The sequence below is a fragment of the Lonchura striata genome, chromosome 1A, assembly GCF_050655825.1.
Source record: "Lonchura striata isolate lonStrDom1 chromosome 1A, ASM5065582v1, whole genome shotgun sequence".
Classification (NCBI taxonomy): domain Eukaryota; kingdom Metazoa; phylum Chordata; class Aves; order Passeriformes; family Estrildidae; genus Lonchura; species Lonchura striata.
Window position 1 is genome coordinate 16045767 of NC_140741.1, and position 23711 is coordinate 16069477.

Below are 23711 nucleotides of genomic sequence, written 5' to 3' on the forward strand. Positions count from 1 at the left end.
TTCCCTCATGTAGAATTTAGCAAGGACATGTCAAGTGTGTGTTCCTTTTTCTGTAAGCTTCAATGATAAATTGCTTTGCACTTACAAATCTAATCTTCCCACCCTTAACTGGGAGCACACCAGCTTCCATGGTGCCATAGGAAGGAAAAGAAGGGAAGATGTCAGTACAAACATCCTTACTAACTCTGTGTATGTCACTGTTGAGGCAGGACGAGAATGAGAAGACTCTGACCAGAAGGTTGTTGAGAGTAAAACTCCGATTTATTCAAAATACATTGCTCTTTTATACAGAGCTTTGTGAGGACCAACTCTATTGGTTCTGAAGTGAAAACAACTTACGTTATTGGTGCAAAGTGCTTGACACACAGTGATAGAACTTAACTATAAACCATGTGAAAAACAAGAGAGATAAAGAATTATTTATATTCTTCTTCAGCTCTTTCCCAGACTTCTGCCTGGCTAGAAACTCTCGTTTCTCTCTTTGACTGAATCTGAGTCCCACATGTGTAGTGGCTGGGAAGTAAAGGGTGGAGGATGTGACAGTTTGGCTTAATCACGGTGTATCTTGAAACCAAAGGAACTGAAGAAATTGTCTTTCTCTCTTTCTGGGATGTTAAATCTGATCTGAACCCAGAAAGCTAAGGAGGGATATGAATGAAAAACCAGGAAAATATGCAGAAGATGTTATGAATCATTACCTTAAACAGTATAAAGTATGGAAGAAACAAAAATAAAATATGTTGCATGTTTTTTTCTTCTTTTTTGAGCAGGGGAGAAGGGTGGGGTGGGTTGGGAAGTTGGGACAGCTGGTAAATTTCTTATTAAATATAGTGTGTTTTAAGGTGTACTCTGGCTTATCTTTTGGAACTCAATGACAGCAAGTGTCCAATAACAAAGGTTTTGAGTATTTCAGAGGGCATTAATCTTTCTCTGAGGATTCAGTAGTCATTGTCAATCAGGTATTCAGGATGACAGAACTCTTTTCCTAGATATTTTGTTATTATGGGAGTAAATTATTCAGGAGCATTTTCTTTATGTACCACTTCTAGTAAGTTCTACGTGTTGACCTCTGCCAGGCTGACATTTGTAGGTCTCAGATTCAGTCAAAGAGAAAACGTAAAATTTCTAACCAGGCAGAAGCCTGAGAAAGTGCGAGAAAGAATGTAAGTAAGTTCTTTATCTCTCTTGTTATTCACATTGTTTATAGTTAGGTTTTGCTACTGTATGTCATTCACTGCACACCAATAGTCTGAAATGTTTTCACCTCAGGACCAATGGAGTTGGTCTGCATGAAGCTCTGCATAAAAGAGCGATGTATTGTGAAATAAATCAGAGTTATACTCTCAGCTTTCTGAACAAAGTCTATTCATTCCCATCCTGCCTCAACAGCGTCAGACATTTTACCCATTGAGTTCATGGTGGCCATGTGGTTTTACCCTGCACTTTAGTGGGGAGCCCATGGCTCAGGTCACTTGGTGAGTGTATTCCCTGCTCAGGGCTGAAGGGAGGATATGTAGAGAGGGCAGTGCAGTGTGCTTTTGCTTTTTTGGATATTCTGTGGTACACACAGCTGCAGGTAAGTGGTACCTTGATCCCTCCTGGGATCACTTTTTGCATTCAGAAGAAATAAAGTGGTGGAAAACAGCTTCATTCCCACCCTGCTGCATGTGTGTTTTCTGGTGGGAGAGGATAATTCAGCTGGCGATGTCTTCATGATGTACACTGTAGTTTTTTGGGTCTAGCTCTGCCAAATGTGTAGATGGTAGCAGGCCAAATGCAGCCTTTTAAGTTATGTCCACAAAGAGCTTAATTTGATCCTGGCATTAGTTCTGGTTGCTTAAAGCCACTAAGCAACTTTTTTTCCTTTCTTTTAACCCTACACAAAGGAGCCTGCTGCTAGTGTTGCAAAATAATTGAGCTAGAGCCTCTTGCAATCAAAAGATGATTAGCTTCTTGTGTTAGTGTGTGTTCTGATGTGAACCAGTCTATTATGTCTGTTTTGTGTTCCCAGGGATGCACTATTTTTATGTGGAACTTGCAAAAGCAGACACAGTTCAGTGATGTTTGTTAGTGACCTTCTCTTGTCCTCTGAATTATGGACAGTCTGCTTTGAACATGGGGGAATACTACTAGCAGTCATTAAGTGGATGTTAGGGGTTTTTTGTAGTTGTTTAACCTCTCCAAGGCCCTGCTGCAATTCTAGATGTAAAAAAAAAAAAAAAAGAGAAACTGAATTATGGGTGTTTAAAGATGACTATTTATAGAAGCAGTTTTTAAATTTAAAAATAGCATTTGTGCCTGAAAAGATCAGATGTATCACTTCAGTATGAAAAGCCAAACCAGATTTTAGTTCATATTGTTAATAGAAATTGCATGAAATTGGATAATGTAATTTATCTGAAAATATTTTCTTGCAGTCTAGGTTTTGGAGTGGCTTTTGTGTTACAAAATATTATAAAGAAAACTATTTTTAAAAATTTCTGTATTCTTTATAGTTATAGAATGCAAAGAATACAAAGTTGAATTACTGTTTATTAAAGAAGAGAATATACCAAATATCAGAACACAAGCCATAGAGATGAGATCCCTCAAATTAAAACAAAGCAAGTGGTATTAGAAAAATAATTTTGCTTGCTAAGGGAAGATAGATGGGGATTCCATCACCAAAAAAGTAGAATATATTAAGATGGAAGTGTGTACTAGAAGTAGATTGCAATTAAAAACTGGATTATTTAGGATCAAAAGTTACCTTGATTGCCTGTGAGCGAAACTTATATGCACTTGAAAATCCATCTTTATTAAAAATGAAAAGCAACAGTCTGTGAAATCATTAAGTTCTTATTGATCTAAGGTCACTATTTAGGTTGATTAACATTTTACCAGAATGAATGTAAATCCTGTAGGATGTGGCCCAAGTGATTTGAAGGTGGTAGTAATTGTTAATGCTCCAATATCAAGATTGTATCCAAATTTGTGTTGTTTGGAAATGATTCCTTATTTAAGAAATCCTGCACTGATGGGATTGGAAGAGTAAAGAATATCCTAAATTTCTCTTCTGAAGCGCAGGAAAAGAGTGTAACATACTGAGGAGTTTCTTCAGCTCAATGAAAGGAACTCTTGCACATTCTTTGTAAAGTGCTAAATTGTGTCAGGGAGTAAAAGAAATTACTTGTGAGTTACTCTTTGACTTTTCAAATATTATCTAAGAGCACAGTTTAGGGGGAAGAGAAGTGCCCGTAGAGCAATGATCCACAACTCCAAACAAAAACACAAATATGAATTGCATTTTGAAGACAGGTATTCACAATACTGCAACAAATTTGTTAAATAAAAATTTGAAGATAAAAGTCTGCCTAAAACTTCGGCTGCTGACTATAAAAACCAAATCCTGTCTGAACAGGGAGAAATTCCTTCTTCATCTTTCCTTAGAATGACAGATCTTGGTTTTGCAGCCCTCTTCCCCAAACCAGAGTGAAGCAGCACTCTTGATTAGTCAAGAGAAGGTTCAAACTAACTCCATCACATCACATTATCTGGCTCCACCAGCTTGGAAAGGATGGGCCTAGTTGTGTAGCTTTCCTTACTCATGGCTGTCATGAAGCAGAAAATTAATTGGGAGTCCAATTGTGATTTACCTTTTACCCCTTATGCTTGACCCCCATGGTCTACCATTCATTTTGTATTTGAAAGGCCTAACACTTTGAAGTGTCTTGTTTGACCTATTAAGAAGAGAATATTTTTTCTATGCCAGAGCACTGAGTATACGAAGAAAGACAAAAAGTAGGTGGAAGCTGGTGTGGAGCTTAAATTTTCTTTAAAAAAACACACAACTCTTTTTAAGCTACAGAGTTGAAGCTACTTTTCTTCTCAAAGGTAATTATGGACAGAGAGGAGAATGTTAACATCCAGGAATACTGCAAGGCAGCCACCTACTCACCTTTTAATTTCCCAGCACAGGATTAACCTGATATCCTGCTGTATTTGAAAACACCTTGCATCTTGCCTCCACAAGTATAATTTTGCTACAAAGTTTCCAAGATCCCTGTGATTGTCAGTTTGAATTTAAGCATAAAGAACAAGATCTTGTTTTCTGTCTTCATGGATACTTTAAAAATTAATTAGTCAATATTTTGCAATGCTTTAAAATGTTAAAATTCTATATAAACATAGCAATTTGGTCCTTCACTCCAGTGTAGCCCAGCTTTTAGTTGTCCTACTTGCCATAGTACCTGCAATTGAGCTCTTGCAAATTCAGTTGATCAGTTGTAGTTACTAATCCAATGGGACTTCAAGGAGAAATTAGGATAACAGCAGATGTAGTAAAGCTGGTCAGCAGATTCCATTATTCTCCTGGAAGAAGAACTGAGCTAACCAAAGCTATGGTTTGGGTTTCACTGTGCTGCCTGCTGTACAACCTATGTAATTGTAACATACAACTGGTAGCTCAACAATTTATGGTCATTCTACATCTCACTGAACCTTTTCATATTCATATTCTGACCAAGTTCTTACAATAGTAAATCATTCCAAATGGCATTTTTCAATTCTGATTTCAAAGTATGGTGCAGTATTAATTCAAAATGAAGCTTTAACTCAAATGTCAATTGTGGCTAGTAAAATTATTTTTAAACACTTTTTGTGCGCTCTGAAGATTTCTTTTGGATGTGAGGCACTCTGAATATCATTAGTGAGTGTATTTTATGCTGCTGCAAACTATGGGAGCTTCATCTCAAGGACTGAGGAACTTAGAACACAGGGAGTCACGAGTGTGTTCTTAACTGGTGCCAGAACATCAGCTCAAGCTGATTGCTCCTTTGTGTCACTCTTAGGGCAAGAGTGTGATTCATCACTTCCATTCTGCTGAATACTCAAGTGCAGATGCATCTTTATGGGTTAGATTTTACTTCCATTGACAACTAAATAGCATCGTGATCTCATTTGTAATAATGTAAGTTGGGAGTACTTTGGTAAAGGCAATTGACCTACATTGGTATAATTCTTGTGTGAAATCTTGTCAGATTCAACAGCTTCTCTAGAAACAGTTTTGATCTTAGCAAATACATATGTTTAGCTCCCCAGGAAAGCATGTGGATTTCCCCTGCACTGGGGAGCATCTGTGGGTTCTGCTTGTTATTCGTCAGTAGAATATTTTAAAAATTAATTAAGACATTTAAACCTTGTGTTCTTCATGTGTGAAAGTTCAGGCATGATGTAGCTTTCAATGAATTATTGGACTTGACCACCACCTCACTTCCATTTTGACAATAATACCATTTGCCATTCTTTCATAGTGTGCTTGTTCCTCTATCTTTGTAACTCTCTTGATGACTACATTGTTTTGATATGCTAGGCCAGTTAAGCTGCAAAAATCTTGTTTAAAAATAGCTGTATGATTTTAAAATGATTTTTAAAAACTGGAGGAGCATGGAGAAAAAAAATGTTTATATATGGTTATAGATCTATTTTTGTAGTTCTATTTCTGGTAAACTGAAGCTGATACACCAGCACAAAAAGGAAGATTTATGTAAGTATAGATATGGAGTCATTTCAGGCTGTGGGCAGGATCATCTTACTAGCATGTCTTTGGGTCACTGGGCCAAGCAGGGTTTGTTTAAGTTTTATTGTGCATTTTTCTTTCTTGTTTTTTTGCTTTTTTCCCCCTCTCCATAGAATTCTTCTTCTGTCAGAATTTCCTCCCTAGTTTCTTTCTTCTTCAACTAATTGATGTCTTTTGCTTGTAGACATCCGCTGGGCTGCAAAAACAGCAGTACAGTAGTGTAGAGCTAAATACAGATATTCAAAATGTGAAATCTGTCAGTCCATCCCTTGGGCACAAGTGTATGCCTGCTCATGTTAGAACAGCAGAGACACACCTTATTAAATGAGGTGCTCTTTGTGCAGCCAGTGTTCTGTGTATTTTCTCTGCTCTGCTGTTGTGCTCATGCTGATAGAGTTCCTTCCCTGAGCTGCAGTGGAACCAGCAGCCCCTGTTGTCTGTGGTAGCAATTGCCACAAACACCACGGATTTGAATGGGAGAGAAATTGAATCAGAGGGATGTAAAGGTCCCTTATTATTATTTTCTACATTCTCAGAATCTACCAGCCAGGAACTTTCAGACTACGCTTTTCCTTTGGAACTGACAGGCAGCACTGAACAGTAGAAGGCTCATAATGTAGATATCTCCATTTCCCTGCCTTTCTCCAAAGTTCAAGCTGTGCTTCTTCAGGAGATGGCAGCAGATGACACAATAATTGTAAAAGTCAGACCTTTTCTGACTATAGAGGACAGTCAGTCCTCTTTGTGACTGAAGAGGAAAGATGGCCAATAGTTACTCAGTTAAGTAACAAAATGATCAAGCCTTTGGCATTGCAATGATACAGAGGGAACTGAGTAAGATTTTAAGACTTTTGTGTTCCTTTGATGTAAGAGAAGAACCCTTCAGACTAAAGAAACATGGTCCAGTGTCTGACAGCTCACAGTGTGAAAAAAAGTCCTCATGTCAAGTTGGATCGTGCTGTGTTTTATTTTATGAGCACTCGCACCTGTTTGTAAAGAGCATGGCTTTGTTTTGGTCCGGAAGTCTAGAAGAAGAAACTGAGGAACTGGATAGAGACTACTTCAGGGATTTAGTTGTTAAGGAGCCAGGTCTGAAATGTTCATCTTGCTTTCGCTCATCCAGTCTTTTTCTGAAGTCACAAAATTCACGCTGTCTAATGGAAACACAGATAAATGAGACATAGAGGACATCTGAAAAAGCAATCGGGGAGCAAAGTAGGAAGTGGAGCTTCTCCTGTTCTCTTTACAGTTTGGTTCTTGTGCAACATTGGTTCAGGCATTCATTCAGTTTTTACCAATATGAAAGATTACCTATGAAAAGTATCATTATATTTTATCAGGATCAAGACCTCAGTCCTTTACAACTCCTGGGTTTTTTTTCTGATTTAAGAAAACAGTGCAAAAAGCTGAGGAGAAGGGGACAGGAAAGAAGGATAATGTCAATTAAATGATGCAATTACATGAGCTTGCTATATGTGTAATTGGCATGAGCTTTGCATTATTTTTAAATTTTATTTGTTTTTGTTTATTCTTTTAAAAAAATTTAGTTTCTCTTCCCATTGTGTAAAACAAATATTAAATGAAGACTTAAAAAATCCATTGTACTTTAAAAAAGGATAAGTTATGAATAACAGTTGAAGCAGTCTTAGCCAGTGATGTAATCTATTCTGAAACCTACCTGTTTTCCCAGCAATGTAAAACTATTGCTATTTGAAGTTCAAGCAGAATAGGTCTTTCTCTATTTCTCTCTTACTCACCCCTAAATCAAAGGGGATATTAAACTTGATCTGGAAAACTTTTTTCTGGTGATTCATTACTTTCTGATAAAACTGTCTCTTCTTTCTCTTCATTCTATTCTTTCTTGCTATAAAACTGTCTCTTCTTTCTCTTCATTCTATTCTTTCTTGCTTTCTTTACTTCTTCCTTCTCTTCTTGTGTATGTTAGGAGCTTAGCTTGGTCATTCATGGTCTCCTGAAGTTCTGCAGATGCAACTCTTATAAACTAGTGCATACATCGATGGCCTTATAAAATAACTGAACTCTTAAACTTTTCTGTTAAGGAAATATAAATAATTCCTTCAGAGCATGTGGAACCAGTGAGTAAAGATTTTAAAGTTGTTTATTGTTTTATTTTTCTTGTCTGCATGTTTAGGCAAAGATGGGAGAATTAAAAGTGGAGACATGAATAAATTGTTCTGATTGTGTGTTGGAGGGGTAGTTTAAATAACAGTAAAACATTTTTTTCTCAGCTTCTAAAGCTTGAGATTTTTTTGAGGAAATGCAAACATAATGAACATAATGTCAATTCAAAACCTACTACCTTACTGTATTATCCTCCAAATCAAATAATGCTCTTGACTTTGCTGCCTGTCACTTCACCTATTTTTCTCTTCTGTTCCACCAAGGTTCCACTGCAGCTGAGGAAGCTTTGGAGAGCACATATTGCTACAAGTATTTGGAATTATTTTCAGCAGCCTTGGAGTTCACAGTGACAGCCACATGACCATTTTTAAATTAAAGCTATTTGAATAACTGTTGTGTGCAAGTCCAGATCTGTACAACAGAAGCAGATTTAATTTATACAGCATTCAGGAATCTTTTCAGGATACCTTAAATATCTCTCCAGCAAAAAGCACCTCTAAACACTTTGTTTCACACTTCCAGAACTCCTGTAACATTTTAACGTTCCACTAAATGAGTTTTTCAGATGTCCTAGCAGAGGAATTAGTCAAGATATCACCTTAATGAAATACACATTTTTAACACTAATGATGATGCCATTTCAATTTTGGTTTGTGTAGCATTTGCTTTTGGTGTTTTGACTTTTTTTTTTTTTTTTTTTTTTTGAAAGAAAGAAAGTTCTTTTGAGCAGTCTTTTGGAGCTGATTTTGTTTTAAAGGGCAGTTTGCAAAAAATCAAACACAATGTTTAGGTGGTGCTGAGATAACTCTGATTTGTCTATAGTCTGTAATCATACAACTCTGGAAAATGAGGTTGCAATCAAGCATTGCTACATATGGAAGTTGTTTCTAACTTAGTGCCTTTTTTGAATTGACCACAAAATCACTATTCAACTAAACACAATTGCCAGTCATCTTAACAGGAGCCAATAGGAGAACTGCAAGTTGTGGGACAGATTTTAAGATCACATCAAATAAAGTTGCTGCAGTTGAAACAGAGGTTGATTGCTGGGTGAATTGTGTTTTTCTTCATTTTGGAGAGAAATAACTGGGGGGAAAACAGCCAGAGGAATACCACAAAGATTGCTTTATAACCAGATACACTTACTCTGCAGTGTAGCCCTTCAGTATAGAAAGAGTCATCGTTGAAGATGAAATGTTGACATTGTATATCAGGCCAACATCATGGTAATGGAGTATTTTAACAAATTAATCTAATCATCTTCCTTGCAGCTGATCCGTAAGATGATGTATTTTTAGACTATTTTATCTCATTAGTGATTATTGCAAATCCTCCAAAATCTGTCAGAACTCCAAATTGCTAGCTTCCTTGAGTTTGTCAATAATTTTCTGTGTTGACAAAGCATATTTAAAAGTTTTGAATCTTTAAATTCCTAAAGACGAGGAAAGAATTTGGTCTTACAGCCCACCCTAACATCAAATTTTTTCTCTCTTTTGAACTCAGTTTATGAATTTTATACTTGGAATTGGTTTTCCTAGCTAAATGTGTTTTTCTGCATTGCCTTCTTATTTTCACTTTGTGTAGTTTTCATTGTTTGCTAATTAGGTCCACTGAGGTTTCCAAATGTCAGCATCATGTAATTCTAGTCACTGTCAGGTCTTCCTCAGCAACTTGCAAACATTTATTCTTTGAAGAATCCCTCCCGTCCAAAATAGTCTTTTTGTGCTTGCCCTAAATCCAAAATTCTGTTTGGTTCTTAGTTAAGAACAAGCTACAAACTCCATATTCTTGAGTATTTTCTAGAACTATGATGGAAGATTAAAACGGTAGTAAGCGCTCAATTTTTTGTTGTGTAAGCTGTGGCAAGTATCTAAGATACACTCAAGAGTTTGCATGATTATTTTCAACAATGTAGGCTGATTGGATGAAAAATTTGTTTTTCATTGTAAATCTCCTTGTAGACATTATAAGCCCATGTCTTGTTTAACTGATGATTTTAGACTGGTATTAACCGCAACAATTTTGCTTTTTTGCTTTTCTCTCTTCTTTTTTCTCTCTTTTTTTTTTTTTTTTTTTTTAATTGGCAGAAGCTAATGAAACAATGCTGAATTTAAATCTCTTTGTGTCAGTACCTAACCAATCTAGATAGACTCAACTATTTCTTATTTTAAATAGAAGCAGTGCAACATTTTTGTTAAGTTTGGGTCTTTCCCTTAAACTGTTATGGCAGAGACACCAAATTTTTCCAGACAATACTTTTGTATTTAAATTCTGCAAAGGTGTTAAACCTTCCTCCTGGCTAGGTATGATGATGATGGCATAATGAAAACTGGTAAAAGTTCTTTTCAAGTCTGATAAGCACAGCTGCATTTATGTTTTAACTTGGGACAAATGCCTATTTTGTTTTTAGAGTGTTGAAGCAGTTGTTTGCTGTTACATCTTAAAGTTCTGCATGGATTTGTGCACTGATGCACAGTAATCAGACATCAATCCCCTGTTTACAGGGATAAATGGTGACTGCTTCCATTTCTACAGCTGGAATTTAAAAAAGCACTTCTGCCACCACCCATTGAGTCACAGATCACAGCTGACAGCCAGGATAGCCAGTGAGATTTGAATAAAATCACACTTTTGGACACCTAGGTTACTCTCTAGAGCCTTTTGCAACCTAGAAAACCAAAAGCTACTTGAAGGCCATCAATTTCATCTACTTCCTTCTCTTCCGTGTCTAATTACCATTTATTCTCCTAACTAGCTCCTTTCCTACCCAGCAGTTAATTATTTAATTCTTTCTTTTTTTTTTTTCCCTCAGATCTAACATTTTCTGTCATTTACCAATACTAGGCCTTAATATGCTTTAGTGGGCCATACAACTACCTTGATAATCTTATCATTTCCCTTCTAATTTCTTAGTTGCTTGAAAACATTTAAATGCAAATATAAAAGCTAATAACTGAAATTTCAAGGTCAAGTAACCACTTCTTTTAATTTGAACGTAAAAAATACATCTAAATTTCCCAACTTGACTTTGAAAATCAATCTTTTTCACTGTATAAAATTTCAAAATTTCCTGGGTGCATGTAACTGTTCCAGATTTTAAGGAATGAAATCACCTAGAAATTTTGATCATCAGTCTTCTGCTTCCCATCCATACCAGACTTTTTTCATCTTGAGAAAGTCTCTTGTGTTCTAGCTAGCTGATAATTTTGAAATGTCTGCAGTTTCCTGACTACACTTTGAATAGCTTTAGATAGGATTATCAATTTCTTTCATTTCAATTAAAATTAAGCAACCAACAAAAGTAAAATAAGGAACATTTTTATAAATCTGTATTCATAGGTTCAAAAAGGTAATTTTTTTTCATTAACAAATAAGAAGTGTGGAGAATGATGCAGTTTTAGATGATGCATAGTTCAAAAGAATCAAAAATAACTGGGAGAACAATTCTTAACACAGCTGTCCTGAAATATGAGAAAAATTTGTTATCATCGACATTTCATTTTAAAAAATTTACATTGTAGTCATGCAATACCAGCAAATACCCAATACTGGTATTTACTGTGTGTGGCCCAACAATGCAGTCTTGTCAGAAATTACAGGAGTTGTTAGGAGTATCATGTTGTTCATGCACAGTGATTCTTTAGTGTGCCCAGGATTTCTCAGACTCTTGCTTTAGACTGGAATGGTCATTTATTTAAAATAATATCCCATAGTCTTCAGTGCAAGACAGTGCAAATTCTTATGAGCAGCCTTCTCTGTTGGCAGAGGTGCAAAACCTAAAATCTGTGGGGAAAAAATACCTTTCGGCAAAGTAATGCAGGGCTCTGGCACCGTTTCTCTGAGCTGGCCCTGGAAGGAATTGCATTTGTATTGTGAACATTAGTACCATTTCTGGGATAAAATGCATTTATTTTCCACTTTTGAATAATTTACCCTTTTCTTTTAGAGTAGAAGGCATTACTGCCAAAATAGTGTGAGCATAATCTACTACAATTAGACAGGCTATGCAGTAGGCCCAGTGGAAACCCGACATCATTTTAGGAGTACTGAGACTGCTTAAAAGAGCCTTACAAATAATACATTATAAAAATAGTTCAGTGCAGAGTTTCTTGCACACTCTGATCTGCCTTAATCTCATTGCTTTCCAGCCCCATTTGTTCCATACAGCATGACAGTAACTCCTCCTTTTGGAAGCAGGGAAATGTTCTCCTGCACAACCTACTCAGGTGTTTCCTGTTCTGAAGATGAATGCAGGTTCTCTTCTGGATTTGGAAGAAGTTGTTGTGCCCAGTGTACTCTTTATAAGGCTGGACATCAGGGAAGGGCTGCTATATTGTACACAGAACAAAACATTCCTGACACGAAGAATGGACTTGCATGTTCACAGTATGTACCCTGCAAGTCATTTTTTGACACTTTACAACTTTAAATAGCAGTTTTTTCAAGAATCTCTGACTTGGTGCTTTATATGGCCCTCATCACTATTGTTCTCAGAGCAACAGGAGAACAATTTTTCTACTTGTACCACTGTATGGGATAGAAAATTTGTATCTTCACCTTAGAGAGGCCTAAGGCTGAATATACATGAGATCATTTGTCCAGTCTATCATCATGTTCTTAAAGAAAGTCCACAAGCAGGCCACTGTGAGATACCCTTGTGTCTGATTGTCCATTCTCCATCTCACCTCCAAATCTGCTGGCTGCCGTATCAGGCAGGGACTAAGAATTTTTGAATCGGTTTTGTGTTGAAATAATATTTATTTCATAATTTTCTTTAAAGCTTATCTCTCACTTGTATGTTCCTCTTTGGGTGTGTCTGTGGGGATTGAACTCTGAAGAAGGCTAATTTTCTTAGTTTCTATGAAGGTTAATACCTCAAGTTCTTACCTGATGGAATCCCTATTAAATGTACATTTCAGCAATCACATTAAGTAAAACTCTTACAAGCAGCTTTACCTTACTTTACCACCTCTTTAACAATCTTGTTTTCATTGACTACATCTTCTTTGTGTGTTTGGACAATGCAAAAACTTTAGGGGAAGGTGTGGTGTTCACTTATGCCACGTGATTCATTAGCAGGATCTTTCCATCTTAATCCTACAATCAGTTTCCTTCCACGTCTCTGTATAGGAAATTATTTTATTAGAATTGCTGAGTAAGGAAACCTCAAGTTATAGTAGAATTTTATTTATGCTGGAGAAATTAATGCCAGCTAATAGTGTTGTTTCTTGTTCTATTTTTCTCCGGTATTTGATTTTTGGTTATTGGCCCGACTTGTGTCCTACTGTGGGAGCTTGGCAGAGAGAGAGGGATAAAGAACAGAGGAAAAGATTTGTAGGTGTCAGAGACAGCTTGTGTATGTGCCTGCATACATATGTAAGCTGGCATAAAGCAGGGCTATGTGGATTTTAACTGCTTAAATAATACTGTACATTATTCTTCAGCTAGCTGAGGATGTGACCCCAGAAAGGCAAAAGAAACATTTACGGGTGCTCCAGCAGTGTTTGATTTCTGGGCAGGGGTGATCAGTACGCATTTACTTCCCAAGATACCTTGTCCATGCACGGGTGAATCATGCAAGGCTCAGTTGACTCATGGATGGAAAAACTGGAGTTAGCACAACTCAAAATGGCAAGGATTTGCGGTCACAAGAGAAAAACAAAATGTACATTTACACAACAAATGTAGGCAGTGAAGTATCTTCTGTTCAGTCCTTTTTATAATGGTGAAGGGAGGATGACTTTTTGAAAAAAAGGAAACTTGAACTAGAAATGAAAGCCAATATATTGCCATTCTACCTCTAGTTAAGATCTTGCCTGATCTGGCAAATGAAATGGGTAAGTGCATGTGACATTATTAGAGAAAAACTAGGCAAGAGAGGACAGAGTATTTTAATTGCTCAGAGGAACTCTTCCTCCTGAGTCAGAAATAAAGCTGTGCCTCTACATGCTGTCAATGGCAATATGGTGTTGGTTAATTACCCTTTGAATAGCATCTAATGCAGAAGTTGTGATGATCGGTGGTTATTAGAAACAACAATGACCTTTATTTAGGACAAGTGATTTGGCTGCATCAAGTTTTTGGTAAGTGCTTTACATCTATTCTAGTTTTTCTTGTAGTTCCAAATTGATGTGTTGTGTGGTGGGGTTTCTTTTTTTTTTTTTTTTTTTTTTTTTTTTTTTTTTGTTTGTTTGGTTTTTTTTGTTGTTTCTTTCTATGAATCTGTTAGCTGGTGGTGCTTTCTATAATATTTTGAGCTCCAGCTGAAAGAGCTCAATTAAAGTGGAGGGGTGAAAGCTTCATGAGGAGATGGATATTTGATACTGAAAGGCATCTGTAGAGAAGATACTAAGTTTGGTCAACAGTATTTCTTTTAAAGGGGTATTATAAATACGCTTTTTTTTCCCTATGTAAAATGGAAAACCACTTGAAAGGAAATAGCCATGGTGTTTTAAGCTCCACAAATAGTATTGCATGCATGTGTTGTTAGGTGGATACTCGGTTATGGTGAGAATCTGTAGCCCTGGGTCTGCTCCTAGGACAGGGTATTCCAGGCGTTCACCTCCGTGCATGTCAGAGTGGTTCAGTTCTTTGGGTTGTGGCAGCTTCTGCAGTGATTCTGAGGGGTGTTTTAGGACTCTGCATCTCTTGTTTAACATGGCAGCTCGGAGAGTCCAGATAGGTTTAACATGTACTGCATTCAGTTCGCATTTCATTTTAAAGGAGTCGTTTCTGCTCTCTGCGGAGGCTTCAATTATAGAGGGCCAAATGACAGGCATAATTAAGGCAAGTGGTGGGATACCAGCGGAGCACTTCGGCGTTTCCACCGAGGATTTTGCAAATCCTAGCTTGATTAATCTGTTTAAACATCTGTGCATCCTCTCGTCTGTGCAGCTCACCGCTGGGTACCTCTCCCTTCCGCTGCCTGCCGCGGGGGCTCGCACAGAGCCGCAGCCCGCTCCGCCGCCTCGCTGGGCGCTCGCACACCGCGCGGGCGGCTTCGTGCTCCTTGAAATGCGGCTCACACTCGCATTCCGTAGCGGAACCGCAGGGCAGAGCCCACGCTGGTGAGGCAGCGGGTCGGAGCGGGGCCGGTGCGCGGTGCCGTGCCGCTGCCCGGTCCGGCCCCGCCGCGGCCCGGCCCGGCCCCGCCGCTCCCCTCCGTGTCCCCCGCTCCCCCAGGCAGCAGCCGGCTCCAGCTCGCCTCCTTGACGTCATGTCTGTGGCGAGGCTTCAGCAGGCGCAGTGGAGGCAGGCAGCGTGTTAAACTTTCAGATCAAGTCCGGCGTCTCCCAACGCCGTGCGCGGGGAGCTGCGTGCAGCCGCCGCAGCTGGAACATCTGGAAGCGTTCAGTGTGTCTGTCTGTCGGCGAGAGGGAGAGAGCGGGGAGCGAGCGCTGAGGGAGGGGAGGGAGTAAGGGGCTGGGACTGTGCTCTCTTCCTCTGCAGAAACAGCTCCCTGCCAACACAACGCGCTCAGAATGGCTTTGAAGAGGAGGAGCAGCAGCGTTTGAACATCTCCCCCTTTTTTTCCCCTCTTCCTCCTGTTGTTAATCTTGTAGTTGGTGGATTTTAAAAAGACATTTAACCCTCAGAGGTTTGTCCTGGATGCTTTTGCCTTTTTTTCCTTCCCCCCCACCCCTCCTCTCGTTTCCCCCCTTCCTGTTCTTTTTTATGGTTTAACAGCCAGAGGTGCTGTGCTAAATTCTTGGAAGGGGCCCGGATGTACTGAGGATGCATTGCAATTTCACTAAAGGAGGCAGTAGTGGAAAGGATCAGTTTTTGGTGTTTGATGCAATAATGGGAATCAGGTAATAATAAAAGGGGAAATTCTGCAGCTCCATTCTTCCTTGAATTTTACCAAGCCGATTTTCGGAGGGATTATTCTGGACTCGTTTTAAATGGTCAATGAAAACAAGAGGATGTACATTCCAGAAGAAAACCATCAAGGTAAGCCTGAGATTTACCTCCGAGGACCTAGCAACCGTTCCCTCCCCTGCCCTTTGTCCCTTATCTCCCGGCTCAGCTCAGTCGCCGCCACAGGCAGAGGACAGCCTTTGACACCGGCTTCCATTCGGAGCGCGTAGCTCCCCTCGGCCGGGCGTGCTCCGGGGAGACCCCCGCAGCCCCTCTCAGAACGGCTTTTCTTAGGAAAGCCCGGGCAAAGAAAAGTTGCTTTAAAGTCGCCGTCGTCGCCTTCTCAGGCGAAGGGGCGAGGAGGGGCGGCCGGTGAGGGGGCTGCGCGCCGGGCCCGGGGGCTCGGGGGAGCCGCGGAGCAGCCGCTCCCCCGTGTCAAACGAGAATTAACTCGCAGGGCCGCCGGAATTAGGGGATCTTTCCCAATTAACCTCCTCCCGGTCCCTCTAAGCTCCATCTGGGTACGGCTTCCTAAGGCACCGGGAGAGGAGCCCTTCCCTTCCCTTACGCTATTCCCAATCTCTCGCACGAAAGGGGAGGGGAAGGGAGAATTATCTGTTTACACACATGTGCACCATACATGCGCTCATGCTGAGAGAACGAGGGACACCGGGGGTGTCTGTATTAAAAGGAAAGCTGGGTTTTACGTGGGGCAGTCATTTCTCGCCGAGCTCCTCGCAGGATCGCCTGCATCATGGATACCAACCCGTGCTGTTGCTCCTCGGCATTAGCAAATGTCCCCCGCTATTCCCTGTAGTAAAACTTTGTTTGTCCAAACTCCAGAAACCTTCCCCGCCCCCGCCCAACCCCGATCTGCCGTTCCTGAAGTTATTTTTATCCCGTTTACCTGCATGGTGTCACCCCCTCCCCTCCCCTCCCGCCCTGGCTGCACACACACACGTCGGTGTTGCGGAGCAGGCAGAGCCATTTCCTCCCCTCGACGAGGGAAGAGCAGCGCTCCTCCGGGAGCGGTGTGTGTCTCTCTCCCCACAGCAGAACCCTCAGGCCAACTTCTCCCTCATCGCCCCCTCATGGTCCTCAGGGCAGCCCCTCCCCTCCTCGGCCGGCGACAAGTTCCCTGTGACAAACGTGCCCCCGCCCGCCGGCATCCAACACCTGCTCCGGGGGCGAGCGCGCCCCGCGGAGCCCCCAGGTAGCCCCGCGGAGCCCCCAGGTAGCCCCGAGCGCCTCGGAGGGGCGGCTGGAGGTGCAGCTGGGGAGGGGCAGCAGCGCCGTGGCAGCCCTCAATGGTGGAAGGGCAGTGGGCTTTAGAGATAACACCACCCTCCTTCCGACTGAATGCAGATTAAAAAGAATAAAACCACCCAGCACCCCCACCCCTAAGCACTCCACCGAAATGAGGTGGGAGGGGAAAGGAAGCAGCCCCTGATCCAGAGTGCTTCTTCCAAGTGGGAGCGAGTCTGCAGCACATGCATTCGGCAGGCATAATTGGGCTGCTCTTCCTGGTCCAGCGCTGATAAAGTGGATGAAGAGCTCAGCCTCCATAGCAATATGCCAACGCTATGGCAACCTAAATCCAGCTCCCTCCTTATCAGCTGCAGTGATTATATAATTGGAGGAACAGTTTTGCATCTGTCTCTTGATGCGGATTGTCATTACTCCCAGGTGAAAGAGCAACTTCTAAAGCAAACAGAAAATCAGCCAGGTGGAAGAGAGTTATGTTCCCTGGTAGTGCTCAGGTGGCCATTTATTTACAATCTATTCCTATTTTATGCAAACAGCACCTGAAAGGTTAAATTGATCAGTAGTCAAGAAAACCTGGTGGTGAGGAGATGGGAGCAAACCAATCACAAGGTGGAATGGAGCCATTAAAGCAGCCACAGATTGCAAGGTAGTGATAGAAGAGGGGTAGAAGGTGAAGCTACGTCTGGGATCCTGGTCTGCTCCTTGCTTCTGACATGCAAGACTGATTTAGATCAGTCCTTGCTCTTGCATCCTGCACAGTTGCTGGCAGAAAGGTGAATGTTCCAGGTTCTTGGTGGTGCAAGACAAATTTTGATGTCTATTCTTGAAATGTGACTGATGTGAGCAGGCCTCTGCTAGCAGCTGCTGCCAGCATAGGTCTGATGTCAGCCCACCTGAGCTCACACTCAGCTACCTGGGCAGCAGGGGAGCTGCTCCAACAAGGCTTACTTAAGGTAAATAAATAAATAAAGCATAGAGGCCATTAGTTACATTGTGAGTGCTATGGGGGAGAGGAAGTGTATTTGAAAGGGCTTTGTTGGCTTCTTAACTGCCAGTTGGGTAGGTTTGTAATAATGCTTGTTTTACACTTCTGAGCATGACTAGGTATCCTGAAAATCTTTGGCCCTAAAGTAAGAATTTCCTCTTTTTTTTTTTTTTTTTTGGTTGCTAAGCCTGCTGTGCTTTCATGACAGTCTCCTATTGCACAAAGGCAAGTAAATAGTGTGTTATTTGTTGATGCTGAGACACAATGTTCATTTTGGTGCTACACAATGGAGTATATTTTTTTTAATAGTAATTATTAATTGATACAGCTTATGCTTGTCTAGAAAATGACAAAACCCCACCCAAGAAGCACCAGCAAAAGCTTCCAAAACTAACCACATCACATCTAGCGCACATGTGGGACTGGGTGGAATCCTAGACGGGCATCTTTAGTGCGCTCCCTCTTAAGACTGTTGAAAACTTGCTCTCTTGGAATAAAACAGAAAATCGCTTTGCAAAGCCACGTGTTGCAGCCCCCAGTCGGGAGGGAGCGAGCGGAACGAGCCCGCCCGGCCCCGGGGTGGCCGCATCGGGGTGCCCGGCGCTGCTCGGCCTCGCAGCGAGCTGGCGGCTGGCTGAGCTCCGTGCCGGGCAGCTGTGGCAGGGAAGGAGGCGGAGGCCGAGGTTTCGCTGCGGTGCTCAGCCCCGGGGCCGGGCTGGGGAGGGGTCCCGGCTGCCTCTCCCGGAAGGTGGCACTGCCGGGCCGCGCTGCCGGCACTCGGCGCTGCCCGGGATGCTCCGCATGGAGCGCCGAGACGGCTAACCCGGGATAAAATTCATTAGGATTGAAGAGCCCCTGCTAGGTCATTTATTCCGTGCAGTAATGATCCTCTGAGCGAAAAGCCATTTCTGCCACCGTGTCTGAACTACCCTGCCTTCAATTTCAGATAATGCCTTTGGGCTTTGTCCTTGTTGCATTTTTTGAACAGATTTCTACCTGCTGCTTGTAGAAAGAGAACCCCCTCAGGTATTTGTCAACCATAATTAGGTCTTCTTGCAACCTCCTTTCCTAACCTGCACATACCCTGTTCTTGAAATGTTTCCGTGTAAGACACTCTTTTCATAGTCCTTGTATCTCCTGTATCTGTTAAATTAAGAACTAATTAGTATACCCTTTATTTCTCAGAAGCCTATTGATAGAGGGTCAAGTCACAAGCATACTCCCTGATGTATTTTCTGACCTGAAATGAGGGTCAAACCCACAAATATTCCTCTTAACTTTGCAGGTATAAATAGAGATGATTGTGTACACTTCACAGCTGATTTCAGTTGAAGAGTTGAAATCTGTCTCATGCTGTGCCACAAAGTGAAGCCATTGGCTATAGGCTCTAGAATTTATTGGATGCCTGCTTTAATTTTCTGCTCTATTTTCAGAATACCAATTTTATTTCCTGTTTGTTTTGGGGCAATGCTTTCACGTGTAGGAGAAACCACACTCATTCCATGGTGACAAAGTCACCATATAGCAAACTTTGTCATCATTTTTGAGCATTTGCTCTTGTGCTCTTGTTTTGCTGTAAAGCTTGGTCAGAGTAGGCATTAGTCATGGGGCATACAGAATACCTCTAAGTGATGTGAAACAGCTTATCTTCAGGATTTTTGGAGAACAAGAGTCTGAATCACTGTTTAAAAATGCAGCACTAGAATTCCAACATCTCCTGATTTAACAATAAATGCTTGTATATATGAAGTATTATCTTCTGCCTCAAAGTACCTGGAACTTTTAATTGGTGTAAAGCATTTAGTTGAATATAATATGAAATAGCGGTGTAATATAAAAATATTTACCATAATGTTAAGTAACAGAACTTAAAAATTCTGCATAATACAGTCCACTGCATTTAATTGTGAAAGTTGCCTGTAGAGCCTTCAGAAAGGTATTTAAGTGCTTTCAAGCATTTCCTATCCTTAAAAGGCGTATTTAAGTGTCCTGCAGAAGACATGGAATTTAAAGCATATACTTTTGAAAGGTTTTCTTTGAAATTATCTTCATCACAGAGACCAATTTTGGTTAGGTCATCATCAGCTGACTGGATCTTCCTGAGGTTTGCACTGCTGTCATGAGCATGTATCTGGTGTGCTCTCTGCAGCCAAGGCACCTTTATGAGCCCCCTCTTGCTTGCATCTAGAGATGTGTTTTTGGGGTTACATCTGAGTAATTCACTAGAGCAGATGTGACACAGCCTTGCCATGTGGAATTAATTTATCCCACTGAGGTATTTCCTTTGATTTCTTTGTCCTCATCTTTTAGTTTTGTTTCCTCAAAACACTTCAGAGAACAGGTTCTGTAGCTGCAGCATTGCCATATGTACTCAGCTTTGGCTTACTTTCTTTCAGTTTTGTGAAAAATGGTTTTACATCCATGGTTAAAATAGGGTTTACCTGAATGGCAGTCACTCTTAAATTTATTTGTGTGTGTGTGAATTGTCATTGTGGCCATCAGCTTGCTGGGAAGTGTCTTGTTTAACCCTTTCTGGAAATAGTGAGAGCAACAGAGTTGTTCAAGTTCAGGCGCAGCAAATAAAAGAGCTCCTCTGAGTAAGTATTCTCTAAATTTATTGACTATCAACCAGAATAACAGATGTGACTGTGTGCAGTAAAAGTCTCTCTTAAATTATTGAACACAACAAATCAGATCAACACCAAAGAAAGCTTTTACCAGTGGCAGATATATGCTTTACAAAACATAATGTTATTAAATGGTTCAATTGCCCATCTTTTTTTTTTTTTTAGACTGTATACAAACCCAGTATATTTTTTGTCAATCATTTATCTGAAACACTGGTTTTCTTTAGATAGTGGGGAAGATAGGAATTTGAGAGCAAGTGTATTCATTTCAATGTTTATTGCTGGATTTCAGCATCATTAATTTTAAAAAGAAAAAACACTATTAAGGGTTCAGACATGTTGGTGGCCACTAAACACTTTTTCTGGTAGTTCCTCTATTGCCTAACATAAAAATGGCATTTCTTCTTAGTAATATTACCAATGAAAGTTAAAAAAAAAATAGAAATTTTGTTTTGTTGGAGTAAAAGCATCGCTCTGCATTTAAGCTGTGTCAAGCTTTATTTTTTTCCCTCGATTTTTCTTTTATTTTTTTTTCCTCAGTTTTTCTTTTTTTTTTTTTTTTCTAGTGAGAGAGGAAGTGCCAGTCCATCTTCAGTGCAGAGAGGGTGGTGATGGGCTCGTGGTGCTCCTGCCAGAGAGCAGGTGTGGGTTCAGGTGATGGGTTGGTCCTGTTGGGATCTCTGATATCCAATAGTGAGGTTTTATGATCACAGAGGAAACTGTTGCTATTGCAGGGTTGTTGTGAAATACATCAGGGTGCAGTTGATAATACATATAAACTCTTTTTTGAAAGAAAAGGAAGAATTCTGGAAGAATTTGTCAGTTTCTATGGATGAGGCATAATCACGAGAGTGAAATAAACTCCTTTAAGAACTTGTGATAGTTTCAGGATAGGTCTGTTCCAGCTGGAAGAGTCACAGGTATTTCTGTACTATGTATAGAGATTTCCAGAACAAAAGACCTGTCTGAATTTCCTCCAGAAACCCAAACACAACATTAAAAACTGTATGGTTTGGATAGGTGCCTTTGCTGGTCCATGAGAGATGTGGGAGGGCAAAAAAAAAAAGGAGAACAGATTAATATATGTGTTGTAGAAGGTGACAGAAGTTTTGATGGAATCGCATTTTGTCTTTATTTGGTCCAATTGGCAGTTGTCCAGATAGCAAGGTTGAGTTATTGCAATCTAGAGCTGAGATTATTAGCACAGTTCATCCTCAGGAGGAGATGAGACTGAGGAGAACCTACTGCTGATGGCTTTGAAGGTGGGCTGCTCTCTGTGTCACCTTCCCAGGCATTCTTCCCAAAAACACAGTTCTGGGAGGTGCTGCTCTCCCTGGCCCAGGTTTCAGTGCAAAAAATTGCATTTCTGGGAAGTGAGGATGAAACAAAACGGTACTATGGGATGGGAGGGAGCTGCTGAAGCTCAACAACCCCCTCCAAACAAGTTTAATTAAAAGGAGTTGTTCAGGGCCATGTCCAGGAAAATCCTGAGTGTCTTATCCAAACTCTGCCTGCTGCAGAATTTAACCACTCTCATAACAAACAAACAAAAGTCACCACGTTGTTCCTGGTACCTGCTCTGATATTTCAGTCTGTATCTAGGAAGATGGAGAGCTCCTTTCCCAAAGTCACCCAAAAGCTGAGCTGCTGCCACTTTTCTGTGTTTAATCAGATACAGAGGCTGTTTGAAGGGCTTTTGCTCAGTGCATCACTCCAGTTTTGGAACAGTTTGCTTTTTTGGAAATCTCTGGGAATGTTAGAAGCTTGTACAGGAATGCTAAATTGATGTTTTTTTTCAGTCCCACATAGAAAATTCTATATTTCAGTGTCTGTCTGCAGGCAAAACATTCAGAATCTGTGAAAAAACACCAGCAAGTTGAGTGTCCTTCAACAGCTGGGAGAAATTAGCAGAGTACTGGTTAAAGCCTGGTTTGGGGGGGGGGAAATTATTTAACCTGGCATCTGTCAAGAAATAAAAGCAATCCACAAATCTCACCTGAGCACTAAAAAACTCAACAAATTTAAGAGGGAGGGAAAATTTCCTTCTTTAACAAAAGACATGATTAAAATAAAATAATTATTAAGGGTGAGTGGAAACATAGTGGTTTTCAAACCAGACACAGTAATAAAAAGAAATGTGATTGCACAGAAACTCTTTTGAATTTTGTACATAAACCTTAAAGAGTTAATAGTTGCAAGGAAAATATTGTCTGAGAACCACCTAACCTTAAAGAATACTTTATGATATATTTAAAATATCCTTCTCTAAATGGCATTGTTATTTATCTAAAATATTCAGGTTTTTAACCCACTATGTGTATGGTTGCCTGTGGGTATTTTGGAAAAAACAATTAAATATGACTGAACATGACATTATAATTACAAAGTAAATATGTTCTAATTGAGTAATTAACTCAACATTTCTTCCTAAAGGCATTGTAGGAACAAAGTCGTGTTACTGATCAGATTTCAGATTCTTTATTCCAAGGGAGAAAAAAAGGCTTTCCTTCTCCAATATGGCTGGCTGGATGTAAGGCTTCTTAAGATACGTGAATTTTTAAATTTCATATGTAATTTTTAAAATTTAATATACATTATTGTTACATCAGATAGTCTTCTAATGCTTTTTGTCAGAAGAAATAACCTTTTACATAGACAAAAAGAATACTTGTGTCTCTTGGCTTGTAAGTCAGCTCAACTCTTTTAGGTAGTAGCTATATTCAGTTTCAAGTACTACTGGCAAAAATGATAATTTTGAAACTGCAACTTGTGTGATACAGCTGTTGGTAGTAGAATTCCTGAATTTTAGCTCCAGGAATGCAACAATGACCTGTTTGAGAAACAAATGTAATCTGTGTGAATACAGGAATTAAAGTTGATGTATATGGAAGACAGAGGGGAAAATGAATTATTGCACCTAAATACACTACATAGAGGATTTCTGTTGGACCATATTTCTAATGCAGGTTGACAAGTATCAGGAAGCTGAAAGTTGAGACTGATCTGTAATGCCAAACTTTGCTGGATTTTTCATCTTGTAGCTTCCATTTAGTTCACAAAAGAACATTTTCCATGCAGACCCTATATGTAAATATTAGACATTTGAATTAAGTACGAAGGGGTCTGATTTCTTTGGGATGAATTTAACATATTGACAGCAGAGTCAGCAAATGAAGTTGCGTAGACCCAAGGGTCATTAAAAAAACAGGAAAACTGTAGTTTTCATTACTTTCTGGAGTTGTGCACAAATAGACTCATGCAGGGAGGAAAGCTTCAC

At 40.2% G+C, this 23711-nt stretch overlaps 1 protein-coding gene across 49 annotated transcripts in view; it reads left to right on the forward strand.

The window, feature by feature from the left end:
* CACNA1C (calcium voltage-gated channel subunit alpha1 C) overlaps positions 1 to 23711 on the forward strand; it is a 459731-nt gene that overhangs the window by 28151 nt on the left and 407869 nt on the right. The window contains exon 1 of one of the 49 annotated variants that reach the window (XM_085568464.1): positions 13884 to 15649. The exons of 46 other annotated variants lie outside the window; for them this stretch is intronic. In XM_085568464.1, coding sequence (XP_085424590.1) covers positions 15601 to 15649 — 49 coding nt within the window. In that variant the 5' untranslated portion in view covers positions 13884 to 15600. Of the gene's footprint in view, positions 1 to 13883; positions 15650 to 15675; positions 17776 to 23711 lie in introns of those variants that run through there. 2 more of the 49 variants (XM_085568476.1, XM_085568477.1) reach the window with 2 other exon arrangements.